Source organism: Carassius carassius, chromosome 30, assembly GCF_963082965.1.
Source record: "Carassius carassius chromosome 30, fCarCar2.1, whole genome shotgun sequence".
NCBI classification, from domain to species: domain Eukaryota; kingdom Metazoa; phylum Chordata; class Actinopteri; order Cypriniformes; family Cyprinidae; genus Carassius; species Carassius carassius.
Genome location: NC_081784.1, coordinates 8,857,853 through 8,876,155, shown reverse-complemented (window position 1 = coordinate 8,876,155; position 18,303 = coordinate 8,857,853). Strand labels below are relative to the sequence as shown.

Here is an 18,303-nt window from a genome sequence, read left to right as displayed (position 1 = left end):
ACGTCATGCCGAAAAGGTTGCTGATCCCTGCTCTAGCGTATGAGTTTAACAGGTGTGGTGCATTTTGACTTCTAGTATTTCACAGTACAGATTGCTTGTTTCTGAAGCTCAATCGTTGTAGCCCGGAGGTCCATATGTAGAGCATGACTCAAAGGGGCTTTACTTCTGTCAACACCCTCAGTGATCCTGAGCCTCAACGGCAAACCCCAGATGTCGGAGGCACGCAGGACGGCACCTCCTCAGTGACATTCCACCTCACACTTTTGCTTGTCTGTTTCTGGTTGGATCGTGTGGTCTCTGGTGCTGGCATTGGTTTATGTAAAGATGAACTGTTGTGTGATGGAACTTTAGAAGTCGGTTCCTCGGTTTTCACTTTCTTTGTCTTGCACTTTGGCTTTCTGTCAATGTCAATATGACTGTTTTGCTTTCACCCAATCCCTCATTTTGCCTCTCTTTTAGTTTTTTTACTCCCTCGCCCACCTTATGAGACGTGGCACTAGCTAATTCCATGGGAACTTGTCTATTGTGAGCCCATGTAGCAGTTCTCTCTCTTTAAAGGCCAAGACTCTCTCAGGAACCCTGTTTTCAATCTCCCTAAGCACTAAATAAACATACGATGTGAGTGCAGGCCGCACCAGAGCCCTTTTGGACCCTCCCAAGTGTTCTGCTGTCTCGCTCCGCCTGAAGCTCGCTGCACTTCCATGACAAGACCCCCGGAGGTTTCCAAATGAGCCACTGCCTGGAGGTTCATCATTTGTATGGACACGCACACACACACAAACAGTCAGAGGAATGGTGAATGCACAGTACCGAGAGAATAATATAATTCACCATTTCCTCCCCTCAAACACACACTAGGACTCGTGGACCGGGTGGAATAATAAGTGCCAAGACACTCACTTTTCCCCTACTTGCTGAATGTTTTCTTTCTGTCATGTTCCTGTCACACACACACATGCACACTCTTTTCCTCTTCCAGGTATTGCTGAAAGATAGAATTCACCGGAGAATTTGTAATTATATCAGCCAGGTCCTTGTTCCCCAGGCGTGTCTCTTTGTATTAGTATTTAGAAATGAGATGGCGGAGACGCTTTTATCATATCAAGAAAAAATATAAATAAAAAAATAAAAAAATTTATATATATATACACTCACCTAAAGGATTATTAGGAACACCTGTTCAATTTCTCATTAATGCAATTATCTAATCAACCAATCACATGGCAGTTGCTTCAATGCATTTAGGGGTGTGGTCCTGGTCAAAACAATCTCCTGAACTCCAAACTGAATGTCAGAATGGGAAAGACAGGTGATTTAAGCAGTTTTGAGTGTGGCATGGTTGTTGGTGCCAGACAGGCCGGTCTGAGTATTTCACAATCTGCTCAGTTACTGAGATTTTCACACACAACCATTTCTAGGGTTTACAAAGAATTGTGTGAAAAGGGAAAAATATCCAGTATGCAGCAGTCCTGTGGGCGAAAATGCCTTGTTGATGCTAGAGGTCAGAGGAGAATGGGCCGACTGATTCAAGCTGATAGAAGAGCAACTTTGACTGAAATAACCACTCGTTACAACCGAGGTATGCAGCAAAGCATTTGTGAAGCCACAACACGCACAACTTTGAGGCGGATGGGCTACAACAGCAGTAGACCCCACCGTGTATCACTCATCTCCACTACAAAAAGGAAAAAGAGGCTACAATTTGCACGAGCTCAACAAAATTGGACAGTTGAAGACTGGAAAAATGTTGCCTGGTCTGATGAGTCTCGATTTCTGTTGAGACATTCAGATGGTAGAGTCAGAATTTGGCATAAACAGAATGAGAACATGGATCCATCATGCCTTGTTACCACTGTGCAGGCTGGGGGTGGTGGTGTAATGGTGTGGGGGATGTTTTCTTGGCACACTTTAGGCCCCTTAGTGCCAATTGGGCATCGTTTAAATGCCACGGCCTACCTGAGCATTGTTTCTGACCATGTCCATCCCTTTATAACCACCATGTACCCATCCTCTGATGGCTACTTCCAGCAGGATAATGCACCATGTCACAAAGCTCAAATCATTTCAAATTGGTTTCTTGAACATGACAATGAGTTCACTTTACTAAAATGGTCCCCACAGTCACCAGATCTCAACCCAATAGAGCATCTTTGGGATGTCGTGGAACGGAAGCTTCGTGCCCTGGATGTGCATCCCACAAATCTCCATCAACTGCAAGATGCTATCCTATCAAAATGGGCCAACATTTCTAAAGAATGCTTTCAGCACCTTGTTGAATCAATGCCATGTAGAATTAAGGCAGTTCTGAAGGCGAAAGGGGGTCAAACACAGTATTAGTATGGTGTTCCTAATAATCCTTTAGGTGAGTATATATATATAAATAAATATATATATATATATATATATATATATATATATATATATATATATATATATATATATATATATAGTATTTATTTTTTTTGCAGTTAAAGTATATTTTAATATAATATTTATGGCAGTCTTAATTTATTAATTTTCAAAACACTGAACCATTAAGCTTGTATTTTGGTAGTCAAAAACCACAGAGAGCACTAAAAGCTTCTGTTTGGTTAACAACAGCTGATTTATGAGCACTACTGATTACAGGTTTAAAAAGATGATTGCCACATTATTTGTTCCCAAATTAACGTTATAAGCGACCTGAACTCACAACATGTGCAGAGATGAGTTTCATGCCGGTACAGAACACAATGCTGTGCTTCACTTTTGATTAATCATGCAGTTCAACATCCCCAACCAATGTTTCTTATTTTGAACAAATGGTGTGGTTAGAAAACTTTTCCTTTTCCATGCTTTTTTGACTTTCATGTACTGTTTTCTATTATAGGACCTCTTTAAAAGGAATCTCAAAAGTAATGCTACAAAGTAAAGTGAAATTCTGAGCTTTTAAAGAGTTTTAGAGGTCAAGTTAATAGTGCCAAGGTCACGCAAATGGTTTCATTATTAAAATACGGGTCGAGGAGGCAGAGACAAGCACTGATTAATAAACAGAGAGAGTGGTCTGACAGGGTCGGAGGTCAGCGATGCAGAGAAGGGGTCATCTGCGGAAATTGCAAACATTTAGCGTGTTTCATGATCATGTGTCTTGAATTTTATTTCAACGTTGTTCTTTTCAGCATTAAGCTCTCTAATCCACCACAGAAATAGTTTTTTCTCATTTTCAATCAAACTTTAATGTAATTAAAGTAGTTGTTCGTCTCATTCTGTATTTACATAGCTTGTTCCACAATGGTATCTGTTTTTGATGTGAGAATCGTAATGAGTGACATATGGAGTTATTATCTGTAGTGAAGCATGCTCGTCTTTCTCACTGTTCAACAAGCAACATCATTTGTGTTTTCTTAGCTACATCATTAGCATGTTTCTCTGACTGCATATTAGATATTGATTGACGCAGGAGGAGCGTGTACGAATAGAACATTCCAGAAGAGCGAAATTATCACGAGGATGTTATATTGGGGCGAATCATTGTGGAGTGAGGTTTGAAGTGCTTTTTAGATGGAAAGACAAAGACAATAGTGAATTAGCTTTGCTTGTGTCCCTGATAGTGCTGGTTGTAAAATGTGCAAAAATAACAAGAGCCTGACAGCTCGATCCCAACACCTCATCATCTTCATCATCATCACTATGGGAACCAGCGTGCCGAGAGCTGCGGAAGAGACGTGCTCATTTTAACTGAGCTTTAAAGCTGCATTCGTATCTTGCAGTGCGGCTACTCTCTGGCACGCCTAACTGCACTCTGGCACGCCTCTCTCTTAATCTCTTCCTATGCAGCCTTAAAAGTGTCTGACAACTGGCAAATAGAAAGGAATAGTGCCAGGACAAGCAAACAGGACATTTGCATATCGCAAATTGTCTCATCAGTGTATGCCTCCCAACCAGCTGTCAGTCCCCCCCCCAAAAAAAATTAAAATAAAAAGCTGCAGCTGCAGAAATTCTAATTTTTTTTCTAGGTGATAGCAAATAACAGATTTTGGAAACTTTGGAAAATTTGGAACTGGAAAATTTTCTGAATATCCTTGCAGAAACAAAAGGTTGTGTTGTTGCAAATAGCAATTAGAGCAGAAAATGACAATATACTGCTGCCAGCCACTTTGAGTTTTGAGGGGTTTCTGCAAATAGGCCATTGTTTGTCAACTGTTGTGGGCAGTGTCTGTACACATTGACGTCACTTTGTATAGAATCTCTGAACACTATAGACACTATACTATACACTTTGTATAGAATCTCTGAAGCAGCAGCTAAATGCATTGAAGCTATTTAAGGGGTTATTCTTGTAAATGACGCCTTTACGCTTCTGTACTTCTTCCTCAAACACACTCGCATCTCCAATAGCCCCAATAGCCCACTCCTTCCACCGCAGACACCCTTCAAAACATACTTCTGCTTAGAAGAGAAATGTCTTTGAAGTCCTGTCAGTTTCCAAGACAGCGCAGTCGCCCTGTCAACTCTGCTTAGCTGCGATCCTATCCCTAGCATCTAGCTGTTATCCTCCCTCAAGAACTTCAACGCCCAAGAGAGCAGTCTGAGGTCTATTATGTGGGAGTTAGTGGGTTTGGGCCTGCGAGATGATTCTGAAGAATATCCGACACTTATGTAAGCGAGTACAGCGCACATCACAAGATTGGTTATGATTGTGTTTGTCAAGCAGGTTACATCTCCGGAAAAAAATTATTTAATGTCCTCTGTCTGTCTTTCACAGTGTTTCAATGTCCTGTACTGATATGATAAATAATTAGATACAGTATAAAGAATTGTGAGAAATGTATGATGATAGAATGGCTTTAAAAAAGTGAGTTATAAAAGCAGAAGGATTTCATTATAAACATATATACATATATGTGCGTGTGTGTGTTTGTACTGGTATATATGGTTTATGAGGACACACATGTGTAAAATGACATGGGTACTACAACTTGAATATGGTTTATGAGGACACTTCCTGTGTCCCCATAAAACTAAAGGCTTAAAAAACATACAAAACAGTGTTTTCTAAAAATTGCTATTAGTTTTTTGTAAGGGGTAAGTTTGGTGTAGGACGATAGAAAATAAAGTTTGTATAGTATAAAAACCATTATGTCTTTGCAGAGTCCCCATAAACCACAAATGCAAGTGTGTGTGTACATAAAAATGATAATTTTATGAGTGTGTTGTTTATCATTTTATCAATGTTTTGTCAGATCTCATTTGATTTTATACTTTCGGTCAGGAAATGAAGCTCTGTTTCTCTCTATTTGTCTCTCAATCTCATCGTCATGCTCTCACTCACTCACTCTTGGCCCACCAACCACATCCATATTTACATGGTGTTTCTATGCTGTGTTCTCAAGCGACAGCTCCCCCCTGCTATCTTTAATGGAGGCTTTCCTCTCCCAGTGTTAGTGTCAGAAAGCCTATCATTTGTAAAGCCGGGTGTTTGCAGTGAGACGATGGTCGTCTGCTGCAAGTCGACGGGGCCTCCTGGACCCCCGAAAGAGTTGAAAATGAAGGCTGCGCACGCAACATCCTCAGTCTCCAGGGAACAAACGTTGAGTGTGTTACGGTGCATTAATATCATCAAACACACCATGGGAATTTTTGAAGTGCCACCAAGTGTGGGGCTTTACACAGCAAGGAATACAGCCATTATGCTAGTGGTGAGGAGCTAGCAGCGATTTAGCTGTGTGTTACTTTCAAAAGAGAGAATCATTAACGTACGCAGCTTTTCTAACACCATACTGTAAAATAAAGTATTTCCATGCAGCAGTTGAATATTTGCTGTTTCTGAGGAAATTTGATCATAAGAAAAGCTTTGACATGTTTCTTGTGCGTTGTATTTTCCTTTTTTTCATGGCTTTGTAGCATTACATCCTCTCAATAATTATTATTATTATTCTTTAGCTTTTTCTTCAGCCTGGAATTTTTATCTATTTGGAGAAAATGGTGGGTAGTGCACTGGATTTCGTCACACACCAATGCTCTAATTGATTGATTAAAGTAATTGATTGGTTTGGGAGGCCCAGCAACTGATTAAAATGCTTTCGGACATGAGCAGATTGAAATGCAGCATGTTCCAGCACACTCTCTGGCCCTCAGGGGCCCATGTCTGGCTCTCCTCGAGGAGCAGAGACAGTGGATCTATGTCAGTGTCTGTGTGCTTGCCGTCCATCTGGTCAGTGGAATTAGAATAGTCTCTGGTTAGTTGTTCATTATTTAGACATATATTGTTTTAGCTCACATAATCATTGCATATTTGTTTGATTTAAAAATGATTTAAAAAACTGTCTGTCCATCGATTCATCCATCTGTCTGTATGTCAATCTGTCCATCCATCCGTCTCTCCAACTATCTGTCTATTTGTCTCTGTCTGTCTCTGTCCATCCATCCATCCATCTGTCCATCTGTTTATCTGTCTGTCCATCTATGCATCTATCAGTCTGCCCATTTATCTCTGTCTGTCTATTTTTTTAATTAGTAATCATTATTACAGCGATAGAATGATAATTAGTAATCAGCATTACAGTGGAGGAATGATACAGCAAGCACAATGTTTTGCTTTTTGTATTTAGAAGTACAAAAAATAAAAAAATATTCATACAACAGCATAGCAGTTTACAGCACTTTCATTTTTAGTTATGTTGCATAATTAACTGGCACATGCACAGAGGGCACTTGCTCTTTGCTGAAGGTTGTCCGAAGGGTTTTGCTCCCTATGCACTGTGACTCAGCATGTTATGATGTCACTGTTTTTCTCCTCTTTTCCCCAGATAAATGCATTTTTGCTTATATTCTGTGTTAAACAAAAGGAGAAACATGCCCCCACCATCCTAAGGGAGCTTTGACAGTCGTTTCTTCATGAACAGATGACAGGAGTGTTTTATCAAAGCAGGAGCTTGTGCTAGAGGCTGGATGTATGTGTGAACGTGTTTTTCTGTGTGTGACCATGTGCCTGTTTGAGGATGACAGGCTGATGAGGCCTGAAAGAGGCTTAGAAAATGAAATAATAAAGCTTTTTTTTAAGTCACTGTGATTTGCCATTCACAACCCTATTCACATGCACTTCTGAGTGTATGGTGGAAAAACATGTATGGTGGACTTGATTTCATCTATTAGGAGTTTACAAGATTATAAAAGTGGCGGTTATGTACCAAAATTATGCTAAAAGAATCAAAAAATTTCACAAAGGAAGAGCTTTTTTTTTTTTTTTCAGAATAAGATGCACTGATGGAATTGTTACTGCTTGTTCCTTGTCTTATTGAGAACAAATTAAATCATTTTGATTTTATGTTGACTTGATGAAGTTTCTATAGAGTTTCTTTTAAACATTTAGTTTTTAGAAGTCTGGGAGAAAAGATCTAATTATGAGTTAGTGGTGTATGAATTGGAACCTGTTTGGTTTGTGGTAATAGCTAACAGTTGTCAGGGATGGCTAACGAGCTGCAACCAGGCAGGAAACAGCCTTGGCTGCAGACGCCAGGCTTCAGGTCCAGTAGGTTTGGCATCATACGAGAAGAGAAAAGAGACTCAAGCATAAAAAGAGAGAGTCAAAATTCAGGGGACATATTGACTTGTTTGGCAAGAACTCTGACCTGAGAGTGAGAAAAAAAATAGACAAAAAGAAAAAGAAGCCACCAGCGTCCAGTGGACCTGTTCAGGAGGGAATCAGAGCAAAAAAGAAACAGAGAGTAGACAATAAAAGCGAGCTGAGCGCTGGAGGAATGCTGATCCCTGCATATTTAGCTGGCAGATGGCTGAAATACAGGTATTTTTACTCTACAGTCAGGTCAAGATTCTATAGATCAGTGGTTCTCAACAGTTGGGTCGAGACCAAAAAATGAGTTTCAGGACTTTTTGGATTAGAGATATATAAAATTCTGTCTTTGAAATGAGTTAGACAGACTACAACTGATTGCAAAGGTTTGATAGTCTACTATTTAAAAATTTTAGAAAAAAAAAAGAGAGCGATTTATGAGAATATATTTATAGAGTATGTAACATATATACAGTACATAAGAAAAAATCTTTAAAAACTTTAACTGTTTGGAAAAATAGTTCCATGACCATCATGACCCATACCTTAAGATCCAAAAATGGATCTCTGGTCTGTTTTGTGCACTTGCAGGAAAGAAACTGTTAATTTTTTGTTGTCATCAGAGGCTTCTCTGTATATCTTGTATGCAAACTTATTTGTGACTTGGTTGAAGCTAGTCAGATCCTTTAAGATTATTCTAAAACTGAGCAACATAAAGCCACATCCACAACTGTACCATTTAATTTGCACAGGATATGATTTTAGTTTACTGAAATGCCATATTTATCTGGTGTGCGTTTCCCAAAACCATAGTTGCTAACCTGTTAGCAACTTAGTTAGTTGGCAATGGGAAATTGCATTGCAACCAACAAAGTTGCTAACTTAGCTAACTTAGTTAGCAACTATGGTTTTGGGAAATGCACCCCTGTTTGGCCCAGATTTTGGAGAATAAAACTTTTGGTACATTTACAAAATTGTCAGTGTTTTTCTATTAATGTCATGTAAATATGTGTGCATATTATTGGGTGTATGCAGTTCATTGTAGCATTGCAATATTATATTTTGAGGAGTTTTCTAGTATATAAACATTGTGACTACAACATCAGCTGAAACAATTTCGGCACTCCTCCAAATGCTGTACTTAATTGCTGCTTGGATCTTACCAAATAGAACAATTGTCTTTCCACAGATGAGCATTTGATGGCAGCCTTAACTCAAATAATACATCAATCCAGATCAAACAGACTGCGAGCTCTTGGCTTGTCTCAGCTCAGCTTTCATTAGAACTAACTGCCTGGGGGACTCAACAAACCACGTATTTTCAATCCTTAGAGAAACCTTGGATTTAATGTAAAAATCAATGCTTGTTCTGCCTCTTGTTTCCTGTTCAGCCCTGTTCTGAGGTCTTGCAAAAGGGGGTGTCTCCGTAAATAGATGTGTCGTTTTCCTGCTTTGCTAAATTCTTGTTACACTACTAATAGGAATGAGCCCACGGAAATCAGCACTCGCCGGCCCGCTTTTTTGATTTTGTCAGGCTTGCCGTCATAGCTTTTGATCTCTCTGATTTCTTTTCCTGTCCCTTGCAGATAATGATGACCATAAGAATGAAAAAGATGCCAGTATGGACCAAGGTGAGTGACAGGGTTTACATTTGCAAACAAGACAGGGAATTATCACATCCAATATCCTGGAGCCCAACAAAGTTTAATCCACGACATCTGAATAGGTCTCTCCATGATTAATCAAGCCTTTTGCTGTGGATGGCAGCTCTACAATTGCCTATAAACAAGAAAACAAGAATCTGCATTTTCTCTCCGAACGTCTGAAATGGTTTCAATGGTGTTACCAAGTGCAGCTATGATCTTTTGGCAAGTTAATTGAGATGAAGGTTGCCAGGTGTTGTGCTCTTACAGGCCTGAATTGGTTTGGACCATAGTCAGATTTATTGAAAGCTAATCAGACTCGCTCGCCTTCTTGTTGGCAATGACACAATCAAACATTATCAAATGGGAATGCAATTTGCTTGGCATGTCTTCTTTTAATAGTGGTCCATTCAGATGCAAATCACCTTACCTTCTTTATTGACTTTCAGAAAAGCAGTAAAGATTACAAGGCCTTCCTCTGGAAGCTTCTTTAACTGTACAATCACAGTGACAAAAAGACATAGAAAATAAAGGTGTTTCATTGTGACTAATATGCATTTGCTACAGGAGCTAAATAGATGGCGGCAGGTACAGCATTACAAATGATTCAGTGCAAAGCTAATTCCCAGCGCTAGGCCCTTAAATCCGGCTTACATACCCACAATGGTCCCAAACCTGCTTAAGCGACTGTCAAAAAGACAACTGAGCATCTTACAATGGTAATCTAATCTGGGTTTATCTCTAGGTTTAGGCTGGACTACAAAACCAGTACAGGTTAGATGATACCAGTCTCTGAGAAGGCTACACAAGAGTTTCAGGCAGTTCATAATAAAAGTGTTGTTATTGTTAACTAAAGCTATTAAAATTGTTTGTGTTAATTTAAATAAACTTGAATAAGACTTCAAAAACTAAGAAATGTCGCCTTGCCAACCAGATGAAATAAAACAAGTTGAAGTAGAACCTATAACAAAAAAAAGTTATATAGAATCATTTAATTAAATATTAATTAAAATCACAAAAACACAACATAATTGCTAGAGCTATATATATATAATATATAAAAGATAATTTAAAATATGAATGCATACTATAATAGATGAGCTAAACCCAGGTCAAACATGTCTCTGGCAGTCATTTAAACTTCATGGAATTATGAGATGGACGTTTTCTGGCAGGGTAACAAGGCCAGCATTGATAGTTTCCACAAAAGTTAGATGATTGAAAACACAGAGGGTGAAAGAGAAGGAGTGCTAAATGAAGCATCTTAAAGGAGGAGAACATTTACATACCTCAACGACATGAAGCGAAAAAAGTAGCATGCTGTGATTTTTACTAAAAATGTGAGAAGCTATTCACAGGACTATGGCTTTGGATCCAATCCAGAAAAAGTGTTTTTTCAGCACCCAACTTTGACTTTTTTTATGGGCGCACTGTAAACAGAAGCAGTCCAACAAGTGTCTAATAGCCCTCTGAACTACTGTAAGTTCTTGTGTTAGGGCTTTGTCTGGTTGTGTTTACTTCTGCACAAAACCAGAGAGACCAATCACTTATTTTGTGGACACTGTTAAACCGCATTGTAAACACTGCACCGAGATGACCTGACATGGCAACACCTATCAGGATTTCATCTTGTTCACAACATAGCAAGTATCACGTTTGCACACACACACACACACACACACACACACACTGTACTGTAGCTCCCAGCACCCTGCTTTTCCTGCCCCAGCAGTTTCGGCTAGCTTAGCCTTAGCCTCAGTTTCATTCAGTGAATGTCTGACTGGCAGCCAAGCCCTGGCCTTTTGCAGCGCTTCACTTAGCCGGGGCTCTGATTCTCTCTCTCTTTCTCTGGAACCAATTCAAAGGCTTTTTCCCCCTTATCCTGTATCAGCTCTCTCTTGCTCTCTGCCAATCAGTCCTTTTCTTTCCCTCTCTCTGTTTCACCTTCCTGCTGTCTTTTACTGAAATCCCTTACGCTAAACTTTTACAAATCACATTTTTTATCAGCTGGGTTTTGCCGAGGCTCACAAAAGCCTGTTTATGTAGAATCACCCGGTGCATGTATATGCACTCCAGCAGGGCCTACAACACAATAGCAGGATATTCCTCCACTCATTTCACCCTTATCAGAGCTGTTTAGTATGGGCAATCTTTGCCTTGTAACCTTAGATTGTTAGTGTGCTGTCAGTTGCCCTTCTTCGGTTCTGAGATTAATAGAGAGCTTTTTTATTTTATTTTTTATGCATATATATAAAGGAAAACAAATATTTGTAATTATATTTCTTTTTTTATTGAATTTAATGCTGTTGAAAACAAGGTTATGAGGGATAGACATCCACCCATAACTGTTTTTCTTACTTTTTCTTTACTTATTTTAATTTAATTACATTTTAATAATTTAAGTTTTATGATTTGAGTTATTGAGATTACTGTAAAATCATAATTACTTTATTTTTGTTTTATTTAGTTTAAACCATCCAGAACACTTTTTTTCATAAAATGTAAAAATGTGGTTTTCTGATGAAAGTTCTCATGAGTGGTATGATTTTATTGGCAGATGACACGCAGCCCGTGGGAGAAGAGGAAAAAAATGATGCTGCTGATAAAAAAGGTACAAGAAAATTTGTTCTTGTGAGTGCAAGTTCAACTGTCAAAGTCAGTATCACCCATCTTCCAAGCATTGTTGAGGGAATATCAAACTAAGATGGAGTCTCTTTGGGACATTCTGTCAGGGTGAGGAAACCGATTTAAGGAGCCATTAGCTTTTGAATTCTGCCATCTCAACCTCTTCGGTTGTATAGCACTGAGACAATTACTTGCTTCTCAATAAGATGGACTAAAGATAATTAAATTCGTACACTGAAGGGCAGAAGCAGGCTACTAACGCCACAATTTCTCCTTTTGTCTTAAAGCCAGAGGGTTGAATTGGATTTTTTTTCTTTCTTTCTTTAATACTAAAGCAGACAGCACTGATGTCTTTGGGGAAATCTCCCCAGGCTGGTATCTCTCTTCAGTATGCAGCACAAAGTACAAAGTCATTTTTTTTTCTTCAGTAAACTGATACTTTAGCAAACGACAACCTACCAGATTTTGCCTTTCTAAACAACAAACGTATTCCAGGACTACCATTACAAACATTTACCAAATTCTGCCAAATGTTGATACTGCTATAAAATCAATTCAATATTTAACAATATATATATATTTTAATCTACAATTTTTCTGGAAACTATATGGTTAACATTGTGTATTTTTGTTGGGGTACACTGTAAAAAAAAAAAAAAAAATCTATGAAAATTTACAGTAAAAATAACATAATAAACTCCAGCTGTGGTTAGCAGAATTTTCTTTAAAAAAATATGGTAGCAACATTTTATATTATTTTTTACATTTTGTCTAAAGTACGGAATTACTCAAATCTGTTTTGTACCTTTATAATACACCGACAGCCATCACAAAACACAGGTGGTAATGGGAATGTCACATGATGAAAAACAGTTCATTACAAATAGCTTTTCCATAAGCTGAGGTAAATCCTATACATATAAAGAAGGTGCACACACACCAAGCAATTTTCACTCAGAAATTGCTAGTAACATTTACAAAGAAATGGCAAATTACATTGAATTAAACTTGACATTTTGAAGTAGAAAATTTGAAATAGTATTTTCATGTAAAACACTTAAAATGTTTTATTTATTTATTTGTTCAGTTTCATGCACACAAAGACAAAACACCAGCATGGTAATACACATATCGCTAAAATAATATACAGTAAACATTGATTTAACAACATAGTATGTAATATGGAACCCTAATGCATATAACTCATACGTATGAAAAAAAGAAAAACATTTCAATGAAAAGCCATCAAATGAAAATGCCACAGGGAAATTTTATGGTTTTTAACTGTTAATTATAAGATGTATTGTTCTTTTTCACTTTAAAGTCCAAAAACCATACATTTAAGAGTATTTAACTGTAAAATTACATGGAAATTATAAAATAAAAAAATACAGTGTTTCTAAACGAAGTTCACAAATTCAGATTGTATTTTGTGTCACTGAGCTCCATAACTTCTTGCATATCTAAAATCTTAATGGGAACCAATTACCAACCCCGCATTTAACCTTCACAGGACAGTGTAAACATTAAAGATAGCTCTGCAGAAGTTGAGCTCTTCCAAGAAACCACAGTGTTTCTTACGAGGCAGCGAGGAGAAGAACAAAGGGCGTTAAAGCAGTGCAGTGTATGATTTATCCACAGGTGTTAGCCACAGCCGTCTTCCTCTAGTGTTGTCGCCAACATCAAATGCATTTGCTCTAATGCAGTGTCACTCAGAGAACAAGGTACAGTGGCACATTAAATATGTTTTTGAATTCACCTTTTTGATTCATTGGAAATGAGCTTTGCACGCACATTACCCTTGAGCCAGAGCTTGCAACTAAGGCTTGCCTATTGGATTCCTGCCGGCCACAACTTTGTTTTTCATGAACAGAGGAAGTTGATATACAGCCATGGCGGGATATTGCTTTGTATTACACATTCACTACTCTCCCTGAGGGGATGCTCTCTAACTGAGGTTAGAGCAAGAGGGCCTTTTAGACAGCCTGCTAATGACAGAGAAGCATTAGTTCTGTTCTCCCTAAAGCAGCACTTCATACATTCACATGCTCAGGGGACAGCTGGCACCGAAAGCACTGATCTGGAACTCTCTCTGTGTTCCTCAATGGGTTACCTGTGAGGAGCGTAAAGGAAAACAATATCTTATTCCAGATAAGCTCCCACTTGCCTTCCTTCACAGCAAAAGAATGTGTGAATCTCAGAGGCTCCACTTTTCGGTCAGATCATGAGACAAACAGACAGAAAGGGTTTCAGAGGGCATTAGTTGCAGCTAGCGGGTTTAGTCTCAGTTAGCGCAGACATGTTGAAGCCAGGCCGCGGCGATCCGTTCAATCCGACCCATCAGTATCAGGTTGTGTGGCCTTAGAGAGCCGACGAGCTGCTTGGCTGGAGAAACTGGACTTCTTGACAGAGTTCTTGGGGGATAAAGTGATTTGTGATGTAATCCACATGAAATCCATGTGTGTGTGTGTGTGTGTGTGGGGGGGGGGGGGGTCAGTGTGTGGAGAAATGAGAAGGATTGTTCACAGAACTGGACTGAGCATTTTAGCGCCCCCCGGGTAGCTTTTCAAATGGCCTGTTGGGTGAGTGTGTGTTTAGCGTGTGTGACATGCTGCATTTTAGAGATTAGGAGGTGACATGTTAGATGGGTGAATCAGGATGCGGAGCGGCAGGTCGAGCTGTTAACTGTGTACTCAGCAGATGTAGAAGGCAAAGGGGCCATGTTTGGACAGGGAGAGAAAAAGAGAGCAGGTCCGTGTGGGGAGGAAAGAGACAGGAGGCATATCTATATCACTAAACGTATGCTCATAGTGCATTTAGTCTAATTTTCCTTTAGTTTAACCTTCTAAATTATGTATTTAAAGGTGCTATCAGTATTATTCCCTTATAAAAAAAAAGAGATTTACCCCTGAAGAAATAAATAACACTTTTTTATTAAAATGTTTAATATAATATTCTCTCATGTGAGATAAAAAATCCAGCATATCAGTAGCCTAATAAAATCTGTTTAAAATCGGCACAATATTTTTTTTTTACTTTATTCTTTTGTTTACTTAATTTTATATAAAATAATATTATACATTACATATATATAATTTATAATTAATTTAAATTTAATTTTACTCTACTGTAATTTTTATTAAAATTAATTGTTGCTTCCTTCTTTCTTTTTTTATTCATTTTATTTTCTTTTTTGCTTTTTACCCAGTTTGCACTATTATTATCATGTTATCATATTTTAACACATTTCTTATTGCACACACGTTGCAAATGTTTCGGCAATAAATGGTTTTTCATGGCATTTATACTCACAAAATAGAAATATATATATAAGAGGATAGAAAGAAAAACAGAGCAGGAGGGGTCAAGCGACAGGAAGCTTCAGTGACGCATTTATACCGAGGGTGTGCAGTTTTACAGTTGTATATTATACATAGAGGCTCAAGAGTCTCCAAGTCCAGGGTTTTGCACAGCTGGGAACAGGGCTGTTAAGCTCCGACCCTGGCAGAGAGCGAGACACTGAATCAAAAGATTCTACACCGCATGAGCTTCGTGCAAGTGGTAGCCAACACACACACACACACACACACAGAGAGAGAGAGAGGACGATTCAAGGCTGCTGAGCAGCATCTGTTGATTGTGACACTCTCATTCACCTTTCTCTCTCATGTCTCATACATTTTTCATGCTGCCGGTTTTCTTCCCCAAGAACTGTGTTCAGAGATCCTAACTGACAGGAAAGAGAATTCCCCACCGTGTGATGGGAGGAAGTGCTCAGACTCAGACTAGCGTGCTGTTTGATCCTGTCCGATTACAGAGTCATAGTAATGTGACTGTAAATGTATGGAATTAAAAAAAAATTGTAGATAGCTCACAGAAGCGTTTCTGCGTGGATGCAAGTGAGCATCCTCCTCCTGAATGTGTATGTGTATGCAAGTGTTCGGATTGGAAGCATCTATCATCTGAACTCTGTTACACTACTGCCATCAGCTGGTAGAACAACTCACTGCTGGGTCACTGCATTGAGCTTCACATCCTTATTCAAGAATATTGGTTTTATAAAATCATAAAATAATGAAGCAGTACACCAAATGCTTGTTTCCATGGACTCAGATGTCCTTTATCTTTCTTCAGAATCAATACTCTGTCTTTATGTCTTTGCTTGAACTAGCTTTTGTTGTTTTGATGTGTAATAGACAAGAAGTCTTTTTTGATGGATATTATTACTCCATACTGGTTTATTTTAATGTTTCTCTTGCTAATAAAACTGCCGGTGTAATTGTAAAATCAAGAAAATAGCTTACATTTTGAAACTTCAAAAATTTCCAACATTAACTATTTTAACTTTGTGTTGGTTGCTTTTTACTGCTTCCCATGTGAAAGAGGCCATCCCAAAAGCATGCATGACTCATTCCAGCTCTCATCTCTCAGAATAATTAGCTTTTGTCTCCAGGTTTTAAACAACTTCCCTCAGTGGTGTACATGGTGATCATATGACCTTACATTGAAACTGAGGGGATTTATATTCTTAGGATTTACGAATCCAATTTATCTTCAGGTTCCTCACAAGAATCCAATCAAAGACGAGGGCCTTTTTAGCAAAAAGATGCTATGACTGTGCCTCAGTCAGTGCTTTATCACCACACACAGAATCCTGGGTTAAAATGCATCTGAATATGCCTTAACACATTCCTTCTTCCTGTGAATGCAGCATTTTTAAAGTTACATTCTCGAAGTCCACAGAATGACTAGCCTTCTCCTACATAATAATTAATCTAGTGAGCAAAACATTGAGCTTCAGTCACTGGAGAAATGACCTCTGCCCTCTAAATGAATACATTTACATTTACATTTACATTTAATCATTTAGCAGACGCTTTTATCCAAAGCGACTTACAAATGAGAACAATAGAAGCAGTCAGGTCAACAAGAGAACAACAACAGTATACAAGTGCCATGAAAAGTCTCAGTCAGTCTAGTATAGAACGCATAGGTAGGTGTTTTTGTTTTTTGTTTTTTTTATAAATTAAAAAGACAAGAAAAGGAAAAGTGCTAGTGTTAGTTGGTTAAGTGCAGGCGAAAAAGATGAGTCTTTAACTCTTTCTTGAAAATGAGTAAAGACTCAGCTGTACGAATTGAGATTGGGAGGTCATTCCACCAGCTGGGCACAGTCCAGGAAAAGGTCCGTGAGAGTGATTTTGAACTTCTTTGGGATGGTATCCTAAAAGTCACTATATCATAATCTGCTGTTATTGGTTTATCGATATTTTAGGAAGAAGTCTAGAGTCTAGAGTGGGTGTGCAGCAGCATTTGATTGACAGGAATACTAGAGGCAAGGCTAACGATCAAACACAGTGGATGTCATTTGGCATATTGTGTTTGTTTTTATTTTTTTATTTTTATTATTTTAAGAGTATGTAGTGAGAAAATAAATTGCTCAGACACTGGAAAATTGCTTCTCACAGCAGCTTGTTAGAAAAGACAATTATGTCAGCAGCGTAATGGCTATTGTTAAGCACAGTGGATTGTTTGTCTCAGGGTCTTCATTGTCCAATTCATCCCAAACCCCATCTGGGTTAAAGAGAGAGAGTCCGACTGAGCATCATGATATAATTGAGGAGAGGAGAGAGGTAGAAGGAGATGTCGCGTTTAGAGGACTAAAGTGACTGAGAGGGACAAAATTAAACCCACTTGGGATAAACACATTCATGTAAGCCTGTGGGATGCTCGGCTGCAGGCTCATGGGAGTTCTGTGTGGGGTTTACTCATATGTATTTAGCTGTCCGTTGGGACAGCACTCTAGAGATATCGAGAGAGCGCCAAATTAGTGCAGCATTGAAACATCCAGTATGCCAGAGCTATTAAAAATATTTGATGTAAAACATGACCAAAGTAGTAGAGCATTCCTCCTGACAAATGTGTTGGACTACTTTATCAAGGATCTTGAAGGAAGATAAATCTCCCAAACATGTTTTTTAACATAACCATCAATGTGCTGGGGTTGTATGTGTATGTGTGTGTTTTTTTTTTTTTTTAGGGATTTGTTTGTTTTCTGGTTATGGTTTGTCCTGTTTGCTTTTGTTTGTTTTAGTTTTTTTCTTCTTCTGTTTCGTTTATCTTAGATTATTGCTTTTTTTTTTTTTGCCTTTTCATGTTTTGGTTTGGTTAGCTTAGTTTCCCCTTTGCTTTGTTTCCCTCCCTCTCCCTCTCTCTCTCTCTCTCTCTCTCTCTCTCTCTCTCTCAGTGATATAAGTATTTCAGTATATTGTTTACTCTTAATACTCTTAATCTGTTTTTGTTTTGTTTGTTTTTTTTTTAGGTGAAAAGCAGGATGAAGAAATTATGAGCCAGCAAGGTAGGCCTTTTGTGTATGATTGTTCAAAGCTAAAATAATTTTGTTTTTCCTGTTTCACCTTCTCATGCAAAACCCTGAGACAGAGTCATTTCCAAGTAGATATATTTTACAAGCAAGAAGAGCAGGCC

General features: G+C 38.4%; 1 protein-coding gene across 1 annotated transcript in view; it reads left to right on the top strand.

Moving 5' to 3' along the window:
- Nucleotides 1-18,303, top strand: part of LOC132110296 (ADP-ribose glycohydrolase MACROD2-like) — a 577,997-nt gene that overhangs the window by 549,555 nt on the left and 10,139 nt on the right. The window contains exons 10-12 of the mRNA XM_059516865.1: nucleotides 9,139-9,183; nucleotides 11,753-11,806; nucleotides 18,140-18,175. Coding sequence (XP_059372848.1) covers nucleotides 9,139-9,183; nucleotides 11,753-11,806; nucleotides 18,140-18,175 — 135 coding nt within the window. The remainder of the gene's footprint in view (nucleotides 1-9,138; nucleotides 9,184-11,752; nucleotides 11,807-18,139; nucleotides 18,176-18,303) is intronic.